Source organism: Palaemon carinicauda, chromosome 6, assembly GCF_036898095.1.
Source record: "Palaemon carinicauda isolate YSFRI2023 chromosome 6, ASM3689809v2, whole genome shotgun sequence".
NCBI classification, from domain to species: domain Eukaryota; kingdom Metazoa; phylum Arthropoda; class Malacostraca; order Decapoda; family Palaemonidae; genus Palaemon; species Palaemon carinicauda.
The window spans coordinates 89055323-89077352 of record NC_090730.1 but is presented as its reverse complement, the minus strand read 5'-3'; the positions used below and the strand labels follow the sequence as shown (position 1 = coordinate 89077352).

Here is a 22030-nt window from a genome sequence, read left to right as displayed (position 1 = left end):
TACGTTTCACAAAACTCATCCCTTTACCCCCTTGGACGTACTGGTACGTCCTTGCAAAAAACTGTTATTTACATTTTTTTTTGCATATTTTTGATAACTATGAGAAACTTCAGGCATTTTCCAAAAGAATGAGACCAACCTGATCTCTCTATGATGAAAATTAAGGCTGTTAGAGCAATTTAAAAAATATATATTGTAAAATGTTCTTGAAAAAAAAAAAAAAAAACATCTGGGGGTTAAGGGTTGGAAAGTTCCAAATAGCCTGGGGGTAGAAGGGTTAATCAGGCTTTGCCTCTTCATGCCACATTCTTAGAAGATAATCTTGTAAGTAGTCTGGGAGTTACTTCATTTTCGACCAGTATCATCTCAGCAGTCATTCCATTGTATCCAGGGGCTTTTCATTTCTTCCGATTTTTTTAAGATTGCTTCGACTTCAAATACACTGAATTCATTCATGGGCACATCAAGGTCTTCATCAGCTTCAGGTATATAAATCAAATTATTCCTTTCATATCTTCTACTCATAAACTCACTAAAGTGTTCCATTCAAAGTTGTCTTTCTTCATCTTCTGTTGCTATAACAGCACCATCTCTCTTTTTGATGGGTATAGCGATCAGGATGATCGAGTTGACGAGTCTCGTCCCTGCGATTAATGATCAGAAGAAAAATTGATCTCATCATTGGATCGTCGTGAAAGACATCCTGACCAACCAGGAAGATGAGGTGCTGAGTCTCATCCCTGCGATTGATGATCAGATAAAGCGCTGTCTACCTGGAGACCGTCTGCAACAGCAGTAGGAAGGAAGTTGGCCTGCGGGTGGAAACATTCCTAAGAGGAGAAACAATGATCTATAAATTAGGAGACAATGATACTACAGAATAACGAGAAGGCTTGTCGTCAGCAGGAGGCAGTGCGGAGGACGAAAGGTGAATTTCGGAAATGCCGAGGGCGAAGATGGCAACAGGCGAAGAATCCTTCTCAGACCCACGTTGAAGGAGATGCAGAAGCTCTTTCTTCGAAGGGGAAGAAGAAATCCCCAAGGATGACCAAGTCTACAAAACGTCTGAAATAGAGAAGGGCATCTTAGCGGCAGAAGAAGTTGTTTCTCTAGGGGAAGCAATAACATCCCCCAAGTCCGTGAGATTGCCCAGGAGTTAAAGGGACTGCGCTCCTACTTGGTCGTTCCTGGAGGAAGACGGTCGAGGAAAAGCTTCGGAAAGAGGTGTAGGAGAGCACAAAGAAGAGGAGGAAACTCGCGATCGCTTCGCCTTCGAGTTAGACTCTGAGCGAGAGCAACTGCACCTAGCCTATTTCCTGCGTCGCCCAAACTTCTTCCACTGGGAGGCAGATCACTCCCTACACTCGTCACAACTCCACCGACAACACAAAGACCACAAGGGAGACCCTCGCAACCAGGGCATGTTCGCATGAGTGTGTCAATGAAGAATGACGATTACACCGAAAAAGAGAAAGTCAAGTGTAAAATGAGCGTGAACAATAATGTTTGTCAGTGTCTATGGCAACCTTGAGGAGGAGAGGAAACAATCACTCTCTAGAAGCCAAAGAAAAAAAGTGACTAGTTCATGACTCCGTGAGTATATATACAGGTGGCTGGTACCACTAGCCACCCCCCTAGGGTTTCCTCCCCGCACCGAAAATTCTAATTGGCTACCTTCCAGCTTTGCCGAAAGATATCTCCATATATAAATAAGAAAAGGTTTCTTAGTTTAGTGAACGATCAGTTTTTAGATGTGACGACTTCTGATGAGAGGGAAACAGTACACTTAGTTCCTTTCACTTGTTTTCCTTGCTCCATATCATTCTATGTTCAGTACAGTTAATAGTATTTGATCTGGGAGATCTCTACACTGCATGAAGAGGCATGGTGTGAAGTCACCTATTCTCACCTTCATCTGATTCTATATTAATATAATACTATTTGATATGGGAGATCCCAAAACTCATAGATTATAAACGGTAAACAGAAACTCTTGCCTCGAGGCAAAGCATAATCTCTGTGTGCTAAACTTAGAATTTTACATATGAGAATACACAAAACCTTATTTCAGAATAAAAAATTTTAATATCAAGTTAAAATCTTGATATAACCCCTATACACTAACATCCTGATGAAGGGCGTAGACCAATACTCAAGATTAAATATTCCTGTAATGAAAATAGCACACTGAATGAGATGTCAACTTCAGGGCTGACAAAAATAAGATCCCTCTCTTGAGTTTGTCAATCAAGCTGCGCTTGTGAAATGTATAGCCCAATGAATGTTGGGTAAGATGTATTAAAATAATCTGAAACTGAATAAAATCCTAATACAATACAGTAATATATCATTATAGCACAAAGATACTGAAATTTCATTTCCTCCCAGACATTGCTATTTCATTCATTTCAAGAATTCTTACAAGAAATTTGAAAAGTGTCAAATACTTACGCATATCCAGCATCGTTGATAGCGAGGCACTGATACAATCCCGTGTCAGATGTAATAGAACTTGTGATCACGAGTTGATTCGAGGGCCCCTCTATAATACGTCCCTTAAATTCAATAGGCAGGCCATTTTTGTACCATGTTACACGGGGAACAGGATGACCCGTTACTGAGCATCTGAGGCGGACTGTCTTAGCTAGAAGAGGCTCTGAAGGCTTAGGAGGTTCTCGAATTTCAGGTGGCACCATAACATCTAGCTTTAACTCCTGCATGAATGAAAAAATTATATTATATTATAAAGTAGTTTAACAATACCAAACATTTTTCTTAATGAAAACTTTACAAAAACAATGGATAAAGGTAAAACTGAAGGTAAGGGGACAGTAGGTGGGAAGAGAATAATATGAATTCATAAGCCGTAATCCACTACACGAATGTTTAAAAAAAAAAAAAATACACTCAACTCTCAATTTCCACAATTAATTAGTTTAAGACTGGTAGACGAGAATGATCATGAATGGGAGGTAAATCAGTTGTTGTTTGCGGATGATACTGTACTGGTAGCAGACACAGAAGAGAAGCTTGACCAACTAGTGACAGAATTTGGAAGGGTGTGTGAGAGAAGGAAGTTGAGAGTTAATGTGGGTAAGAGTAAGGTTATGAGATGTACGAGAAGGGAAGGTGGTGCAAGGTTGAATGTCATGTTGAATGGAGAGTTACTTGAGGAGGTGGATCAGTTTAAGTACTTGGGGTCTGTTGTTGCAGCAAATGGTGGAGTGGAAGCAGATGTACGTCACAGAGTGAATGAAGGTTGCAAAGTGTTGGGGGCAGTTAAGGGAGTAGTAAAAAATAGAGGGTTGGGCATGAATGTAAAGAGAGTTCTATATGAGAAAGTGATTGTACCAACTGTGATGTATGGATCTGAGTTGTGGGGAATGAAAGTGATGGAGAGACAGAAATTGAATGTGTTTGAGATGAAGTGTCTGAGGAGTATGGCTGGTGTATCTCGATTAGATAGGGTTGGGAACGAAGTGGTGAGGGAGAGAACGGGTGTAAGAAATGAGTTAGCGGCTAGAGTGGATATGAATGTGTTGAGGTGGTTTGGCCATGTTGAGAGAATGGAAAATGGCTGTCTGCTAAAGAAGGTGATGAATGCAAGAGTTGATGGGAGAAGTACAAGAGGAAGGCCAAGGTTTGGGTGGATGGATGGTGTGAAGAAAGCTCTGGGTGATAGGAGGATAGATGTGAGAGAGGCAAGAGAGCGTGCTAGAAATAGGAATGAATGGCGAGCGATTGTGACGCAGTTCCGGTAGGCCCTGCTGCTTCCTCCGGTGCCTTAGATGACCGCGGAGGTAGCAGCAGTAGGGGACTCAGCAGTATGAAGCTTCATCTGTGGTGGAAATGTGGGAGGTTGGGCTGTGGCACCCTAGCAGTACCAGCTGAACTCGGCTGAGTCCCTGGTTAGGCTGGAGGAACGTAGAGAGTAGAGGTCCCCTTTGTTGTTTTGTTTCTTGTTGATGTCGGCTACCCCCCAAAATTGGGGGAAGTGCCTTTGGTATATGTATGTATGTAAGAAAATGTCACATATGCCAAATTCACATATACAAACAAATTTTTTCCCATAAGGATACATAGTAAGTCTGTCTAATGAAGACACTAAGTACCCACATTTTTTTTTATTTTACTGTATTATATCCAAATAAATAACTGTATTAACTATGCATTATTATAACTATTAACACCAAGTTTAAAAATGATATTAAGATCACTACATCATGAATTGTGACAAGCAATTTATTGATTCATGATGGTGAACAATAAACAAAAACATGGCATTCGATTCCATCTGCTGATCGCTCTCTCTCATGTGCCATACAGTACATATATATAGCAGAATAAATCAAAATCTTTGTTTCTTCAGAAAGTGTTAATTAAGTACGACAAAATAAATTTATACATACATACATACATATACCAAGGCACTTCCCCCAATTTTGGGGGGTAGCCGACATCAACAAAGAAACAAAAACAAAAAGGGGACCTCTACTCTCTACGTTCCTCCCAGCCTAACAAGGGACTCAACCGAGTTCAGCTGGTACTGCTAGGGTGCCACAGCCCACCCTCCCACATTATCTACCACAGATGAAGCTTCATAATGCTGAATCCCCTACTGCTGCTACCTCCGCGGTCATCTAAGGCATCGGAGGAAGCAGCAGGGCCTACCGGAACTGCGTCACAATCGCTCGCCATTCATTCCTATTTCTAGCACGCTCTCTTGCCTCTCTCACATCTATCCTCCTATCACCCAGAGCTTCCTTCACCCCATCCATCCACCCAAACCTTGGCCTTCCTCCTCTCGTACTTCTACCATCAACTCTTGCATTCATCACCTTCTTTAGCAGACAGCCATTTTCCATTCTCTCAACATGACCAAACCACCTCAACACATTCATATCCACTCTAGCTGCTAACTCATTTCTTACACCCGTTCTCACCCTCACCACTTTGTTCCTAACCCTATCTACTCGAGATACATCAGCCATACTCCTTAGACACTTCATCTCAAACACATTCAATTTCTGTCTCTCCATCACTTTCATTCCCCACAACTCCGATCCATACATCACAGTTGGTACAATCACTTTCTCATATAGAACTCTCTTTACATTCATGTCCAACCCTCTATTTTTTACTACTCCCTTAACTGCCCCCAACACTTTGCAACCTTCATTCACTCTCTGACGTACATCTGCTTCCACTCCACCATTTGCTGCAACAACAGACCCCAAGTACTTAAACTGATCCACCTCCTCAAGTAACTCTCCATTCAACATGACATTCAACCTTGCAACTCCTTCCCTTCTCGTACATCTCATAACCTTACTCTTACCCACATTAACTCTCCACTTCCTTCTCTCACACACTCTTCCAAATTCAGTCACTAATCGTCCAAGCTTCTCTTCTGTGTCTGCAACCAGTACAGTATCATCCGCAAACAAAAACTGATTTACCTCCCATCCATGGTCATTCTCGTCTACCAGTTTTAATCCTAGTCCAAGCACTCGAGCATTCACCTCTCTCACCACTCCATCAACATACAAGTTAAACAACCACAGCGACATCACACATCCCTGTCTCAGCCCCACTCTCACCGGAAACCAATCACTCACTTTGTGGTAAATTTCATTCTTTCAGGAATGATAGTGGGTGCTTCCAGAAAAGATACATGTTCAAGTATTAAATTTACCTACCTTTACTCCTATTCTGCAACAAATATGACAAATGGATTTGAATGGATTGGCCTATCCAGCATTGTAAGGTACAGTAGGGTTCCAAATTATGCGATTCCCCATTTATGCGATGGCTATTTTTCAAAAATAAATTTTCTCTACCTGGGAAGCTATTCAAAGTCTGGGAGTCAAGCACTACAAAATGTATCAAATCTATTGTGTTTTCAAGTATATTGGTTTCTCTGAATACAGTGCTTGATAATAAATGTTACTAAACTATATTTACCTTACATCTTATTAACATAATTTCATAATAAATAGCCTATTAAAGGATAAAATTCCAAATCAACAATGAAACCAACTTCAACTATGTAAGTCCCGCTGATAAAATGTAAACAGAACTGTGGTTACATTCTTGACAATCTTTATCTTTCTCTAATCTTTCAATAATTTTAATTTTAGTGTTAATATTGATGTTATATTAAAGCATTATTTCTGTTTAGTACAGCATACATAAAAGCTTTATTTTTCCCTGTGGGTGTTCAAGGTTTTCACACATAGGCTGTGTTCGTTTATCAGCAGTGAATAGCCTAAACTTCGGTAACAAGTCGATAATATTTTGTCATATTTCAAACACTATTGTTTTACTTTACAAAGATTTGTTTTTTATAGTACATAGTATAATTTTCAAAACTTCTCTCCGAGAGAAGAATTGATCACCACAACTAACAATAGTCTTGTTAATTTCATTATGAAACTCAGGTTGCCATATGTGAACTAAAATTTTATTTCTTACATAGAGAGAGAGAGAGAGAGAGAGAGAGAGAGAGAGAGAGAGAGAGAGATTCGAGGTTTACTGGTATCAAATCTCTCTCTCTCTCTCTCTCTCTCTCTCTCTCTCTCTCTCTCTCTCTCTCTCTGTAAGAAATAAAATCTTGGGTCACATATGGCAACCTGAGTTTAATAATGAAATTAACAAGACTATTATTAGTTGTGGCGATCAATTCTTCACTTCAGGTAGTACAAGAAACAAAAACACGGCATTCGATTACAACCCAAGACATTCATCACCACTAACCTAGCTAAAAACGTAAACAAACAACCTTAATTATACCAACAGTCTTTCCAATTACAAACAATCATTACTCTAACTACCCATCGTTTGGTGGCGCGCACCGCGAACACACACAGAAACACATGCATACCCGCACCTGCTCTCTCTCTCTCTCTCTCTCTCTCTCTCTCTCTCTCTCTCTCTCTCTCTCTCTCTCTCTCTCTCTCTCTCTCTCTCTCTCCTACATACAGATGAAGAAACCAAAATAGGTTTTCTTAAAATGTGTCAATTAAATACGAATCGAAAAAAAATTACCGTGTATACATCCATTTCAATCGTAGCTTAAAATACGGCATCTGATTTCATCAACAAACCACTCATTTTTTTAGGAAACACTATTCTATTCTAGAAAATTGTTACTCTTTAAATAGTCAATTGCGCTATGATAAAACGTGTTTTTAAATTCCCGGTGTGTTTAAAAAGGCGAGTATTGCCGACTTCCTTTTTTTTTACTTTTGGCTGTGGTCACATCAGCTGATGTATAACTGCCGCTCTCAAGAGCATGCGCGTACGAATACACTAACAAAGAATTGTTTATACCACTTCTTAACTTATTCAAACCATTATACAGTTAATACTACATAAGCACCAATGTCTCATAACCTATCATATTCATTGTTTAGTACATTTAAAAACCCACACACACACTCTCTCTCTCTCTCTCTCTCTCTCTCTCTCTCTCTCTCTCTCTCTCTAGGATACCTTTCGCAACCTCTCATTTCTTACCTCTCTCTATCTCACTAACAAATGAAATCTTTGTTGTTTCACAAAGTTTCTGTTATATTAAAAATCAATCACAATTAAATTTTCCTTATTTCTCCAATCTCGCACCATCTCTGTCACATCGAACGTTATAGCGGTAACCTAATTGTTCGATGACTTTAAAAACTTTAAAAACAGGCCTAGGACAATCTTCTTCTTTTACCTTTTCCATATGGTTCCATAATTGAGGTAGGTACAAGTTGACTTATAACTGAAGTTAGGAAAAGTACTTTGGATATGGAAAGGACAGTTATCTTTCGTAACAGTTTATAGTTATAGTAAATTATCATTCTGTCATTAGCGGCAGTTTGTTATTGTTGATTAAATGCATAGGAAAAAAATGTTCCAGCTTTGCTACGAATTTAGGAGTTTGTATGGATACGGTAAGTAAAATATTTGTAATAACAATGTTTACTAAATGTTTGTAATATCATTAGTTATCACTTTGATCATGTGTGTTTAATACGTTCGTTTTTTTATTATGATCGAAGATGGAGCGTACAGTAAACAAATGGAAGGTTTCTATTTCAGGCGGCGCCATAAAGGACAACATTAATTCATTTATTTCGAAGTTCTAAAAAACTCAAGTAGAACAACATTGGTAATAACAAAATCATCATAAACGACTAAGCTATATACAGATGTGTAAATGCGTTCATTTCTTCTTATGATCAGAGATAAACGTAAACAAAACAATGGTCGTAATTTTTTATTGTGCTTTTTGGCGTGTTTAGGAAACGTATGATATAAAATCTCCTTTATTTTGATAATTATGATTTTCATTGATACAACAAAAGCTAGTCTATACAGTGATGGTTTTGCTATTCACCAATTTTCTTATACAATAGATATGAAAAACTTATTAAAATTTCTCCGTATTTTAGGTCTTGTTATGACGTGAAATACACGGTATTTACACCCATCCTGGTCATAATTTTAAAATTTTTCATGTTATCTAAACTTTAAAGTATAACAAATATTTGATGTATTTACAAGAACAATTTAATATCATTGTAATTAAAGTATAGTACATAGAAACTATTGGAAATGGGCAGTAAACACGTTTGAATACTCAAGTTGCTGGTTGCCATGGCCCTAATGAAATTATTTCTGTCATTCGTGTGTTTCAAAATATGCGAATTTCCATTTATACGAGGTCATTGATCGATCAAATTCTCGCATAATTCGGGACCCTACTGTATGTGAAAGAGACATGTTGATTTGACCCAGGGCCTTCTATCAGTTGTCTTGTGGTAATATTACCCTCCATCAAACCCCAGAAACATTAATTATTTTTTCTTTTGTAGTGTAAACTGAATTATCCAACTTTTCTCCACAATTCTTACTTCCAATTTCATCTGATATTAGTACTGAAAGGACATGGGTGAGTTAAGTAAAGTTACTTTGTATGAATTCTTCCTATTTTAAGACTACACGTCTTTTGGCCATCTTAAAATGAGGTGTGGATGGTCTTAATTTAGGGAATGTCTTATGGTAGGCCTGAATAAATAGTTAGACCTAGTGTTGACTTTGGATCTGAGGATGACCTAGATCTGCCAGAGGAGGAGGCTTTATTACTCGGTCCTCCAGAGAAGCCTATGATTAGTGCTGAAAAATATCCGAGGCTCAGGTTCCACTAAGCAGTATACCAGTCTACCTGAACTGGGTATGCAATACAAGATACCACGCATGTACATAACACCTTTCCAATCAATATTTTTGGTTATGAAATACTGTAACTAACTAATGGCCATAAAATCACCCAGCAGTAAGTTGGGTCTGCACATCCTACATTTCAATAAGGAAATTACCACTTCACACTCATATAAAGATCAAAACAACTGTACCACAAGTGAAAGTAAAAAGGTTTCAAAATTAATATGATGTGCTAATTCTCATAAAACACTTTCTCATAATATAAATGACAAAAAAAGAAATTCATGATCAAACCCAGGAAAATGTTGAAATTTATTTGAAGATCTTTATCTTTAAATAAATTTCAAAATTTTCCTAATTTTATTAAATTTCCTCATTCACAAAAGTTAAGGAAACTTATTCTCCTTTGCAAGCAGGTAAACAAACTCATTCTGCAGTGGGAAATAGATAAATACTGTTTTATCCTTCGATACAGAATAAACAGATAAATCTACTGTACTGGCTGTAGGACAGATAGAAGCTGACCAAAAAATGCAATGTGTAGAAATCACACAAACAAGGACTACATAAGTATAACTAAGGCTTATGCCTTAGTCATACTTTTCTAGTGTTGCTGTTCAAGATTTAAGAGTACAGTATTTCAGTTTTTCCTTCAATGGCATAGCAGCTGAAAATTACTTTCATCAAGATTAAATTGACAAGGCAGATTCCAAAGGGAAAAAATACAATTATTAGGCAAGCACAGTAATTTACCATTCATTTTACCAGCAATTGAAGACAATAAAACCACAGGACTGTTAGTAAATCAAAGGAGAGGAGGAATATGCTAGAATTAAAATAAACTTATTGGCAAAACTATAAACAAATTGGGTAATATGAGGGAACAGAAGGCAAACTAAATCTGGATGTTTTGACTTTTGGCAAATAGGATCACAGCTATTGACTGTTAAATAACTGTTTTACCAAATATATCTACAAAAGTTCAATAACTTTAACACTATCTAAAATTTTCAAAAAAAAAGGCTACTTAGTACAGAAATCAAATAAAGTTTTCGTATATACAGTACCATATAGTCTGATAAAAACTATTTAATGAGTGAAGGAATACTATATAACATAGAAAGAATTAAGAAATAGGATGGAAGGAATAAGTAACAATTCATTGACTTCCTGAACACAGTTAAATTATTCTCTCTCTTGAAGGAATGAATCATAATTTAGTCAGTTTTAATGATAGTTAAACTGTTCTTTCTTCTTGGAAGGGGAAAGGAGGGAATCATAATGAAAGAGTAACTTCCTAATGACAGTAGAATTGATCTTTATTGGTGGATTAATAGAAAGAATCATAATTCTAAAGTAACTTCCTAATAAGTTATATTTTTTTGTCAAAGGAAGGAAGGAGTCCTAATTCAAGAATAACTTCCTAATGACGGCTGAGGTTATCTAAGGAAGTCTTACCTGAAAAATTCTTTCTTCTTTTTTGGTGGTAGGGTTTTCTGACTTAGCAGTACAAACATATATGCCAGCACTGGTATTGTACACATTAGAAATAAGCAGAGTTCCTTGTCCCAGAAATGTGATGCCGTTCATACCCTTCTGCAAATCTTCCCATGTCTCAAGTTCACTAATGTTTACTGAAAATTAAATTAGAAGAAATTTTTAACATTACAAGTAAAATCCAAGCAACGAGCCTCATATACTATTTATAGCAGACTAACTAGAACAAAATCAAAATTTTGCTACACATAATAAATATGACAAATTCATAGATAATTTGTATCTTTCCTAACTATACAAACCTTAGCTATTTAATAGGGGTATTACTTTCGCCGAAGCTGAAATGACGAGCCATTAATTTATAACGAGGATTTACTTCCCACACCGCTAGTTAGTGGGGGCAGGGAAGGGTAGCTTGCTAACACCCCCTCCTCTCACACACCTGTGCTTGAGCTCACTTTGCTTGGAGGTAGGACTTAAAGGGGGATAGGGCTGGCGGGCAAGTTTGGTTAAATAGCTAAGGTTTGTATAGTTAGGAAAAATACAAATTACCTACGAATTTGTCATTTGTTCCGTAACTGAAATACAAACCACGCTATTTAATAGGGGTGACTCACCCGTTAGGAATGGTGGACGTCCCAGCCAGTCTGGCTTTTTGGCTTTGCCTGGGGGCTCCTAACCTGTGTGTGTGTTAGCACTCAAGAAATAAGGAGCCCCTGCTCCTCGCTGAAACCTTGCTACGCAAGGTCTGTGGCCTACGCAAGCTGTGTGTGAAGGTATGAAGAAGTGTGACTCGTCCGAGAAAGTTGTTCCGAAGTTCTTTAGATGGAAACTTGTAGACAAGGACTTTCCCAATACCACCTCGTTAGGGTATGGGGACATAACAGTATCAATATTAATACTAGGAACACAAAGGAGTATGGTTTACCTGCAGTGGTTTGAGGTCAGCTATGCAGAGAACCCAGCTATGCTGCTTTCCCCAAGAGAGGGGATGATGAAGAAAAGAATAAGGGCCAGTCAAACCTTTTCATTCATGCCGACTAAAACCGGGTAACAATGCCCTCAACCTTCTACTACTAGTCCAATAAGGAGCTTGAGGTTTTAAACCAGCTGTTGTGCAGCCACCATAGGACCGTTAGAGAAAGTATCGAGTCTCCTGTGGGTCAAGTCTTGCAGGTAGTGGGATGTGAACGTGGTCTGCCATTTGCACACCCCAGTTTGAAGAACCTGCATCACTAAAAAACTTCTTTTGAAGGCCAGGGATGTAGCTATGCCCCTGACATCATGTGCTCTGGGGGGACGTGACGGAGGAGGGTCTGGATTCAGTGCCAGGTCAATGACCCAGCGAATCCATGCAGAGATGGTGTTCTTGGTGACCCTTCTCTTAGTCCTTCCTCTGCTGACGAATAGTGCTGGCACACGAGGACGGGCTGCGGCTGTTCTCTTGAGGTACAGCCTCAAGCTCCTTACTAGGCATGGTAAGAGATGGTCTGGGTCATCTGTTACAGTACGGAGACTAGATATCCGGAAGGAGTTGAATCGACGATCCGCTACTCCTGGGTTCTGAGACTTAGCAATAAACTCAGGGACGAAGCTGAACGTTACCTCCCCCATCCCCTTAAATGGGCGATATCATACGAGAGACCATGAAGTTCACTGACTCGCTAGGCCGAGGCCAAAGCTAGCAGGAACACCGTCATCCAAGTTAGGTGGCGATCTGATGCCTGGCGTAATGGTTGGCCGAGGCCAAAGCTAGCAGGAACACCGTCATCCAAGTTAGGTGGCGATCTGATGCCTGGCGTAATGGTTCATAGGGAGGTCTCTTAAGAGACCTGAGAACTTGAACCACGTTCCATGGGGGAGGTTTTACTTCCGACTGAGGGCAGGTAAGTTCATAACTCCGTATGAGTAGAGAGTTCTAGCGATGAAGAAATGTCCATTCCCTTCAGCCTCAAGGCGAGGCTTAAGGCTGATCGAAACACTTTCACAGCAGAGACTGTAGGCGCATTTCTTCACGCAAATACACGAGGAACTCCACTATTGCTGGAATAGTGGCATCGAGTGAAGAGATACCCCTTCCACGACACCAACCACAGAAGACTTTCCACTTTGCCTAGTAGACTGCTGTGATGACTTCCGCAGGTGTCCAGACATCCTAATCGCAACCTGTGGCGAAAATCCTCTCTCAGAGAGAAGATGCTGGATAGTCTCTAGGCGTGAAGTCGTAGTGAAACTACGGCTTTGTGAAAGATGTTGTCGTGTGGTTGTTTGAGTAGATTGAGTCATGGAGGGAGTTCTCTTGGAGGCTCCGTTAGGAGTTGCAAAAGGTCTGGGAACCATTCTGCGTGATGCCATAGCAGAGCTATGAGGGTCATTGAATGATTGACCGATGTTCTGGTCTTGTTGAGTACCCTCCTCATCAGACAGAATGGGGGAAAGGAATAAACGTCGATGTTGTCCCACCATTGTTGGAAAGCATCTTGCCAGAGAGCCTTGGGTCTGGGACTGGGGAACAGTACAGCGGGAGCCTGAAGTTCAGGGCTGTTGTGAAGAGGTCCACAGTCGGAGAACCCCACAAAGTCAGGACTTTGTTGGCTACTAGATGATCCAAAGACCACTCGGTACTCACTATCTGAGATGCTCTGCTCAGGATGTCGGCGAGCACATTCCTTTTGCCCGGAATGAAGCATGACGATAGTGGTATCGAGTGGATTTCAACCCCTCTCTGTATCTCCTTATTTGTTGAAGTAGGCCACTACTGTGGTGTTGTCGCTCATCACCACCACAGAGTGACTTGCCAGGTACTGTTGGAACTGTTGAAAGGCTAGAAAGACAGCCTTCATCTCTAGGAGATTTATGTGGAGGTACTTTTCTGACTCTGACCAGAGGCCTGAGGTCATGTGGTGCAGCACGTGCCCCAACCCCCCCACCCCTTTTTTTTTGAAGCGTCTGAAAACAGTATCAAATCCGGGGAAGACGAGAAGATCCACTCCCTTTCATAGGTTCTCGTCTGCCACCCACCACAGGAGGTCCGTCAGTTCCACGGGTCCCATGGGGATCTGGATGTCCGGGGAGTCGTAAGCTTGATTCCACCGGAACTTGAGTCGCCACTGGAGGGATCTCATCCTGAGGCGACCATTGGGAACTAGACGGGCCAGCGATGCAAGGTGACCGAGGAGACGTAACCACAATTGGGCTGGAGGTTCTTCTCGTCTGAGAAAAGGTCTTGCGACCTTCCTCAGCCTTGCTATCCTGTCATCTGATGGGAAGGCTTTGTGGAGAGTGGTGTCTATAATCATGCCTAAGTATACTGTACCAGTCTTTGAGTGGAAAGCAGGGAGGACTTCTCAAGATTTACCATGATACCCGGATCTTGGCAAAGTCTCAGTAGCTTGTCTCGGTGTTGAAGAAGGGTTGACACCGAGCCTGCTAGGATTAACCAGTCGTCCAGATAACGGAGGAGACGGATGTCAATCCTGTGTGCCCAAGATGATACTATGGTGAACACTCTGGTGAAGACTTGTGGTGCTGTGGAAAGACCGAAGCACAGTCCCTTGAACTGGTATTTTCTGTTGTCCAGACTGAATCTTAAGTACTTCCTTGAAGACGGACGGACTGCGATCTGGAAGTACGCGTCCTTTAGGTCCAGTGTGCATATGAAGTCTTACGGTCTTACTGCTAGTCTGACCGTGTTTGCCGTCTCCATCCTGAACGGAGTTTGTTTGACAAACTTGTTCAAAGCTGAGAGGTCGATGACTGGTCTCCAGCCTCCAGACGACTTCTTTACAAGAAAGAGTCGACTGAAGAAGCCTGGGGATCCGTCGAGGACCTCTTGGAGAGCACCCTTCTTCAACAGGGTCTGGACTTCTGCCCAAAGAGCCTGCCCCCTTGCCGATCCCATGGCAAGGGAGTTCAATGGCACTAGATTAGTCATCAGGGAAGTAGAGAAGTTATGAACGGGACGCGATATCCTAAACTGATCACGAAGATTATCCAGGAATCGGCCCCGAGTTGCTTCCACCTGTTTGCGCAACTTTGTAGGCATCCCCCCACTGGTGGAAATGCAGGAGGACTGCCTACCCTAGCGTTTGCGGCCTCGGCTGCTCTCTCTAGGATTTTTGCCTCCCCCCAAGGACTTTTTGCCTTTCCTTTCTTTGACAGGAAAGGGCTTAGACACCATCATCTTCGCTGCCATTGTTGTCGTAGTGGTCTTGGCTGTACAGGACTGCTGTAGTGCTGGAGGCTTATAGGGCTTGGATGTTAAAGCCCTATGAAGGAGGGAGTCTTGATGTGACTTCCTCCACCTCTCAGCAGCATGTTCCACATCCTTAGGCTCAAATAAAACAGAAGAATGTCTGAGCCTATTGATCTCGGCGCTAGGGACCTTCTGATGGAATCTCTCAGCTTCTGCATCCGGACGTTTCAGGATGGTATTTGCCCACAAGTTTGAGACTTGGTGGGCCAGAAACTCGATCGTGCGAGTACCTGAGAGAAGGAAGGTTTCCATAGCTTTCCTGGTACGTTCCTTGGAGAAATCCTCAGAACGTATCAGGATACCTAAGGTCCCCTACTAGATATCGAGCCAGGAAGTAGCTTGCATAGCACACTTCGCGACCTTCTCCTGATTGGGGATCTCGGCTGGCGAGAACGAGACCAGCCAGTTGGAGAGTCCCTCAAGAGGGACTCCCCTGGTTAGCTCTTCCAGCGAGTGGTGAAGTGGAAGAGCTAAACAAGGCTCGTCTAGGATCTCGAAGTACCTCCTCTGCTGTACGCGACGAGGTGGGAGGAGCTTGTTGTTGGTACCGGAACGTTTGGAGGAGGACATCTGAGAGCTGCTGGGAGATCTTGTCCCTGGTACTCTTTACCCCTTGAGACCAGGGCAGGGCTGCACTGGTCTTAGAGGGCTTTTGAGTACAAAAGACGCGGTCTAAGACCGTGTCTTTGCCCTCTCGAGGAGGGATCTCTGGGTCGGAAAACCCGTTGAGAGCCCTCATTAGAGTTGGAACTTGCCAAAATGCGTGTTCTGACTCTTGCTGGTCTCCTCCTGTTGTAGGACTTGTAGCGAAGTCTCCTTCTATCCCCGAAGGCTCTTCTCAGGGAGAATCGCCGACATTCCCTGAGTGGCTAGCTGGCTCCATCCTAGCCCTAGTGGAGGACTTAGGCAATGTTTTGGAGTCCTTGGATTCCCTCCCAGGAAGAATGTAAGACTCCAACATTGATGAGGGTGGCATGTTCCTTCCAATCCCGAACTATGTGGAACTCTCGGCGCGAAGGGGAGTCTCTCTCTTCGCGTGATTCCCTTGGAGACGGGAGATCTTCGTCCTGTTGTAGGACTTGCAGCGAAGTCTCCTTCTATCCCCGAAGGCTCTTCTTGAAGAGAATCGCGGACATTCCCTGAGTGGCTAGCTGGCTCCATCCTAGCCCTAGTGGAGGACTTAGGCAATGTTTTGGAGTCTTTGGATTCCTTCCTAGGAAGAATGTAAGACTCCAACATTGATGAGGGTGGCATGTTCCTTCTAATCCCGGACTATGTGGAACTCTCGGCATGAAGGGGAGAGTCTCTCTTCGCGTGATTCCCTTGGAGACGGGATATCTTCGTCTGAGAGGGAAGGAGAGGCAGTCCGAGGAATAGGAGGAACTTATTTCGAAGGTCTGCGTGAAGTCAGCTTCGCCCTCGGGGAAGTGACCATGTCCAAAACTCCTCTTTTCCTCCTCAGTGGGGTAGAGGAAGCCATGGTTCCGTGTCCTAAATCAGAGAAGACAGGCTTGAAAGCCTTAGTTAAGGCTCTGATCAGGGCACTGAACCAGGGCTGTTGGCTGACAGATGTACTGTCAGACCTACTCCCTGAAGGGAAAGGGACTGAAGGATCCCTAGGAGGAATCACTGGAATAGGTGGGTTTGCCTGTGGTAGCTTTGGGATCCTGAACCCCTCTGGAAGTTTCCCTTCTCCCACAATGCGCGGTGGAATGCGCTTGCGGGGAGGGGAATGAGGCGATGGAGACCTTGCCAAATGTCGTTCCTCGCGATGCGTAGGCTAGCGCGCGGGAGAATACTGGCGCTCGCGCGCGGGAGAATACTGGCGCTCGCGCGCGGGAGGATACTGGCGCTCGCGCGCGGGAGGATACTGGCGCTCGCGCGCGGGAGGATACTGGCACTGGCGCTCGCGCGCGGGAGGATACTGGCGCTCGCGCGCGGGAGGATACTGGCGCTCGCGCGCGGGAGGATACTGGCGCTCGCGCGCGGGAGGATACTGGCGCTCGCTCGCGGGAGACTGATGGCGTGCAGGAGAGTGTTCATGAGCATCTGCTGAAGGCTTGGGGCGTGCGCTCGCTGGAGAATGTCCCCTAGCGCACGAGCACGCAGTAGATTCATGATGGGCGCGCAGGAGAATGTTGGCGCGCATCCCTTGCAGAAGGTTGGCGAGCGTGCGTGTATATCCTCGCGATGCGTAGGCTCGCGTGCGGGAGACTGATGGCGTGCAGGAGAGTGTTCACGAGCATCTGCTGAAGGCTTGGGGCGTGCGCTTGCAGGAGAATGTCTCCTAGCGCACGAGCACGCAGTAGATTCATGATGGGCGCGCGGGAGAATGTTGACACGCATCCCTCGGAGAAGGTTGGCGAGCGTGCGCGTATATCCTTGTGGGTGCGCCCAGGTGAGCGCTGGCGCGTTGGTAAGGGATGGCACGCGGGTGAAGGCAGCATGGCTGACTCATCTTAAAGCCTGCTTAAAGGAGAAAGTTTTACCTGGCGCATAGGATGGTGCGCAGCATGGCACACAAGAGGAGAATGTTGGCGCGTGGGAGAGCACTCGCGCAGAAGAGCGCTGTTGCGCAGGAGAACAAAGGCGCGCAGGTGAGCGCTGGTGCGCAGGTGAGCACTGGGCGCAGGTGAGTGTTGGCGCGAGGGCGCAGTGTGCGCAGGGCATGCAGGAGAGCCCTGGTACGCAGGAGATTGTTGGTGCAATTGAGGGCGCGCGTGGTGGAGCTATGCTCTTGCTGGCGCGTATGCGCATGTTGGCGCGTAAGCACTTGATGATGCCGTGTTAGGGTGAGTAGTATGATCATCGCGCTGCAGTGATGGGGCCTGACGAGCTGCTGATGAGCGCTGGTCAGGTTTCGTGAGCGCGTAAACTGTTGGTGCGCAATAACACGTTCAGGTGGAGCCCTGTTAGGCCCATACAGGAACGGCGACGGCAGGTCGGCAGGTCTGTCGGGTGGAAGGTCGACGTGTCCTTTAAAAGGACAACCTTCTACCGAAAGAGATCGCGAACGATCTGCAGAGAGGTCCTGGGCCAATGCAGGTGCAGTGATGGATGATCGGTCTAGAGGCTCCTCTGCGAGGCACTGCATAGAAGACGTTGAACCAAAGAGGCACCTCCTCACTGCAGGTGAAGGATGGCCTCTATGGCGAAGAAGAAGGCGAACCTTTCGACGGATGCGCCCTCTGGGGGCCGTTGGATCACCAAGCTGACCTTCAGCAGTCCTCCGAAGAGGAGTCTCTGTAAGTGAACTCCCCCGAGGGAGAGAAATACTAGCAGGAGAGACTGACAATGGACTTAGTTTCCCCCTCGTAGGATGATCAGGAATGGGGGAAACTAAGCCGTCAGCTACCGTAGAGTTTGGAGTGGAAGAGGAGATGGGTGAAACCGCATTGGATACTTCTGACACCAAAACGTCGACAAGAGACAGACGATCAACCTCTGATGGTGACGAAGATTGCTTGACAGCAGCACCCAGGCAGATATAATCAAGCAAAACCTCCTTGGAGGGCGAACCCGTAAGCCCCAAGGAGGACCAAAGCTGAAAAAGGGAAGTTAGTGACATGTCCTCCACCGGAGGGAGAGGTGGAGCTGCTTCGCTAGAGGAAGCAACGTCATCTCTCGAGACCCGAGGTTGGTTAGAAATAATTCGGTCTACACTACCACTTGATGGTCTCTCGAAGGAGACCGACTGAGTGGGAGCTTTGGAGGAGGTTTGGGCAACGGAAGAAGAGGCCTTGGGTTTTTCTCCCTTCGAAGCAACCTTCCAAAAAGAAATATCCCGCTTAGACTTCTTCTTCCATCGTCGCGAAAACCTCTCCCACTGGGAGGCAGACCACTCCCTACACTCACTACACTTGTTGACACTATCACACTGTTGGCCCCTACAAGAAGTACAAAGAGCGTGAGGATCAGTCTCGACTCCGACATGAACGTTCCACAAGGGCGGTCGGGAAAACCACGGAAGGTGCACATGGTCGCAGAGGCCAACTTCACATACTCAAAAGCATTAATGGCTGCCAATATGATGGTGAGGATGAGAGTGGACATGTCCGACCACAATCCCAGCCGAGAGCAAAGAGAGCTCAAGCACAGGTGTGTGAGAGGGGGGGGAGGGATAGCAAGCTACCCTCCCCTAACCCCGCTAACTAGCGGTGTGGGTAGTAAACCCTCGTAAAAAATTAATGGCTCGTCATTTCAGCTATGCCAAAAGTAATACCCCTATCAAATAGCGTGGTTTGTATTACAGTTACGGAACAAACATCATTTTGCAATATAAACACACCTTTTCGTTGCCAAGAAATGGTGGGCAATGGCACACCAGTTGCCAGACATTCCAAGAATGCATCTCCTCCTTGTACAACTTGAATGGGAGTTTTTGGAGAGAGAAAAGAAGGGGGTTTGTAGAGTTCTCCCTCTCCCTGAGCAACAACAGTTACTGAAATACCATTGCTACGACGATCTTTTCCTGCTAGAGAGTTAGTGGCTCTGCACCTGTAGAGTAAGGAAAAATAATCTTTCAGTCGTTTTTCTAGTCACTCTCTTATAATAGATAAGTCATTACTTATAAAACATTATAACAGCATTGATAAAAATACATTATTTTATATTAAGAATGGATATGTAAAAACTAATCTAATTTGGTCTTACAAAAAAACTTGTAAATCTAACAACTCTGTTCTCACTCTTGAAAGATTAACTATAAGCCACTAGTATAGAAAAATATACATTTGAGAAAATTAAAAGTACAGTAACAGTTTAGGGGAACAGAGGTACAGGAAAAAATCCAATAATAAAAGTTATGTATAAGTGCAATATTAATTTGATAATTGCAAACTTGCCAGATGTGCTTGTTCTTACAATTGGTATTCAAACTGTACAGTAATTTTCTAGGTAAATCAAAGCACTGTGTACTATGCAGCATATGAAGCACTATATTTCTTATAATACTTACAAATAAAGATATAAAATACTAAAACAATTATCCTCTATTTTTCTTTCCATTTCCCCTTGTGGATCAAGGGACAACATATCTGTCGATAATGGGGCAGGATTGTAGTCTTATCAAATTCAAGCTCTATGTTTTTAATAAGAAAATCAAGCCTTCTGTGCCATAAAAGCTGACTACATATGGGTATCTTGCACAATAGATAAAGCAATTTTTAATCAATGAGGTGTTATGAACTAGTTAGTCCAAGAATTGTATTGATATGGCTGAGTATGGAATGGGGTAAAAGTTTTGACATTTAAGGTTCAGGTACAGAATATAACAAGTAAGAGAAAGAATATTAATACAAGTATAAATCTGTGCATGACTGGGTTCTGAGTTTGGATGCAAAAGTAGGTGAAACAGAACATGGAGATGTTGGTGGGTATTAAATAGTACTGTACCTGGGATAGAGTAAACGAGAATAGAGAGTTTTATGGAAATATCCTACGAAAGATTGTTGGAAATATTGTGTTTTTACAAATATATATAAAATATCTATACAGTACTAGGAAAAGAGAAAAGGATGAGGATAATGTGTCTGCTTAATTACATGTTGGTACTGGGTACACAGAGAAGTTAAGTTGATAGATGTAATGGTGATTGAAGATGACAGGTGTATATGACCATTATTTAATTGAAACAAGTATAGATATTTTTACGAAGGAGAAGAAGTGGAAATGTAAGTTGGATGATTCTGGACTAAGGTTAAAGAGCTGGAAGATGTTATCATGTGGATAGCAGGGAGTGTTTTAGGGTGTAAGAAAAGAAGAGGGAATAAAAACAGAAATAAGTAAGATGTGGAAATGAAAGAACAGATGAAGGAAAGGGAGATTTCTGAGATGCAATTACATAGGTATGCACTGTATAATCAAGCATGCACATGGATTAGTGGGTGATCATGAAGAAAGAGTGTGATTAAACTGATTCGTCAGATTAAGATCATATACCTCTACAAATCAAATCTTCCATTTTCTCATTCATTGTTAAATCAACGTGGTTTGCAAATACCTCCCATCCAACATGTTGCTTTTATTTACTCTTGATGTTCTAATCTTAAAAACAATTTTAAATTATTTTCATTGGGTACTAAAATTTTTCTTCAATATCCATGATCAGTATGGAATCATACACAATAATCAATCCTTTTATACAGTACTCTGTCCACAGACCAATTCTCAATCCAGCAATTTCTCACCTACATCTTATTAGCCCAAAGTTAATACATGTTGATAGCTCTCCTTTATAATCATAAGACAATACACTATTTTTGCTTGGTTATACTTCATTGAAGTGAATTAGGTATGGTCAAATTGAAGTAAAAGTAATTTCTATCTTAATAAGTGAGAGAGAGAGAGAGAGAGAGAGAGAGAGAGAGAGAGAGAGAGAGAGAGAGAGAGAGACAGAGAGAATGCACTCCCTTAAATTTCTTCTACCAATTCAACCATTTTCATATTTCTGTGCTCCTAATTTTCTTGTATTTTCTTAGATCATACACTAGGATAATGTTACACACACACACACACACACACACACACATATATATATATATATATATATATATATATATATATATATATATATATATATATATATATATATATATATATATATATATATATATGCGTAAAAATCACAGGAAAACGTGATGCTCACATGCAGAAGAACCACAGGGAAAATGAAAATATGAAATATACGATTAAGTCCTGACTAGTTTCGTGGTACTTCTTCTGAAGAAGTATCACGAAACTAGTCAGGACTTAATCGTATATTTCGTATTTTCATTTTCCCTGTGGTTCTTCTGCATATTTATACAGTATATATATATATATACAGTACCGGTCATAAAGAATTGCCGAATTTAAAATGGGCAAATCATTTTGACGCAAATCGGTCGACCCCGTAATTACGGGTAAAAAATCGCCTGGGACAAATTGACTAATTGGCTACTCAAGTAGAGCTTCCGTCGCTACGTGCTTGCTACCAGACTTCACGCAGTGCTCTCTGTGGTCTTGCCAGGTGCGGTTGTGTGTTCTTGCCAGGTGCGGTTGTGTGTTCTCGCCTGTCGCAGCAGGTCC

General features: G+C 42.6%; 1 protein-coding gene across 3 annotated transcripts in view; it reads right to left on the bottom strand.

Moving 5' to 3' along the window:
• The window catches only part of LOC137642592 (protogenin B-like), a 315452-nt gene that overhangs the window by 220573 nt on the left and 72849 nt on the right, over positions 1-22030 (bottom strand). For all 3 annotated transcript variants that reach the window (XM_068375286.1, XM_068375285.1, XM_068375287.1), the window contains 3 exons: positions 19251-19459; positions 10669-10844; positions 2452-2714 (listed from right to left, as the gene is read on the bottom strand). In XM_068375286.1, coding sequence (XP_068231387.1) covers positions 2452-2714; positions 10669-10844; positions 19251-19459 — 648 coding nt within the window. The remainder of the gene's footprint in view (positions 1-2451; positions 2715-10668; positions 10845-19250; positions 19460-22030) is intronic.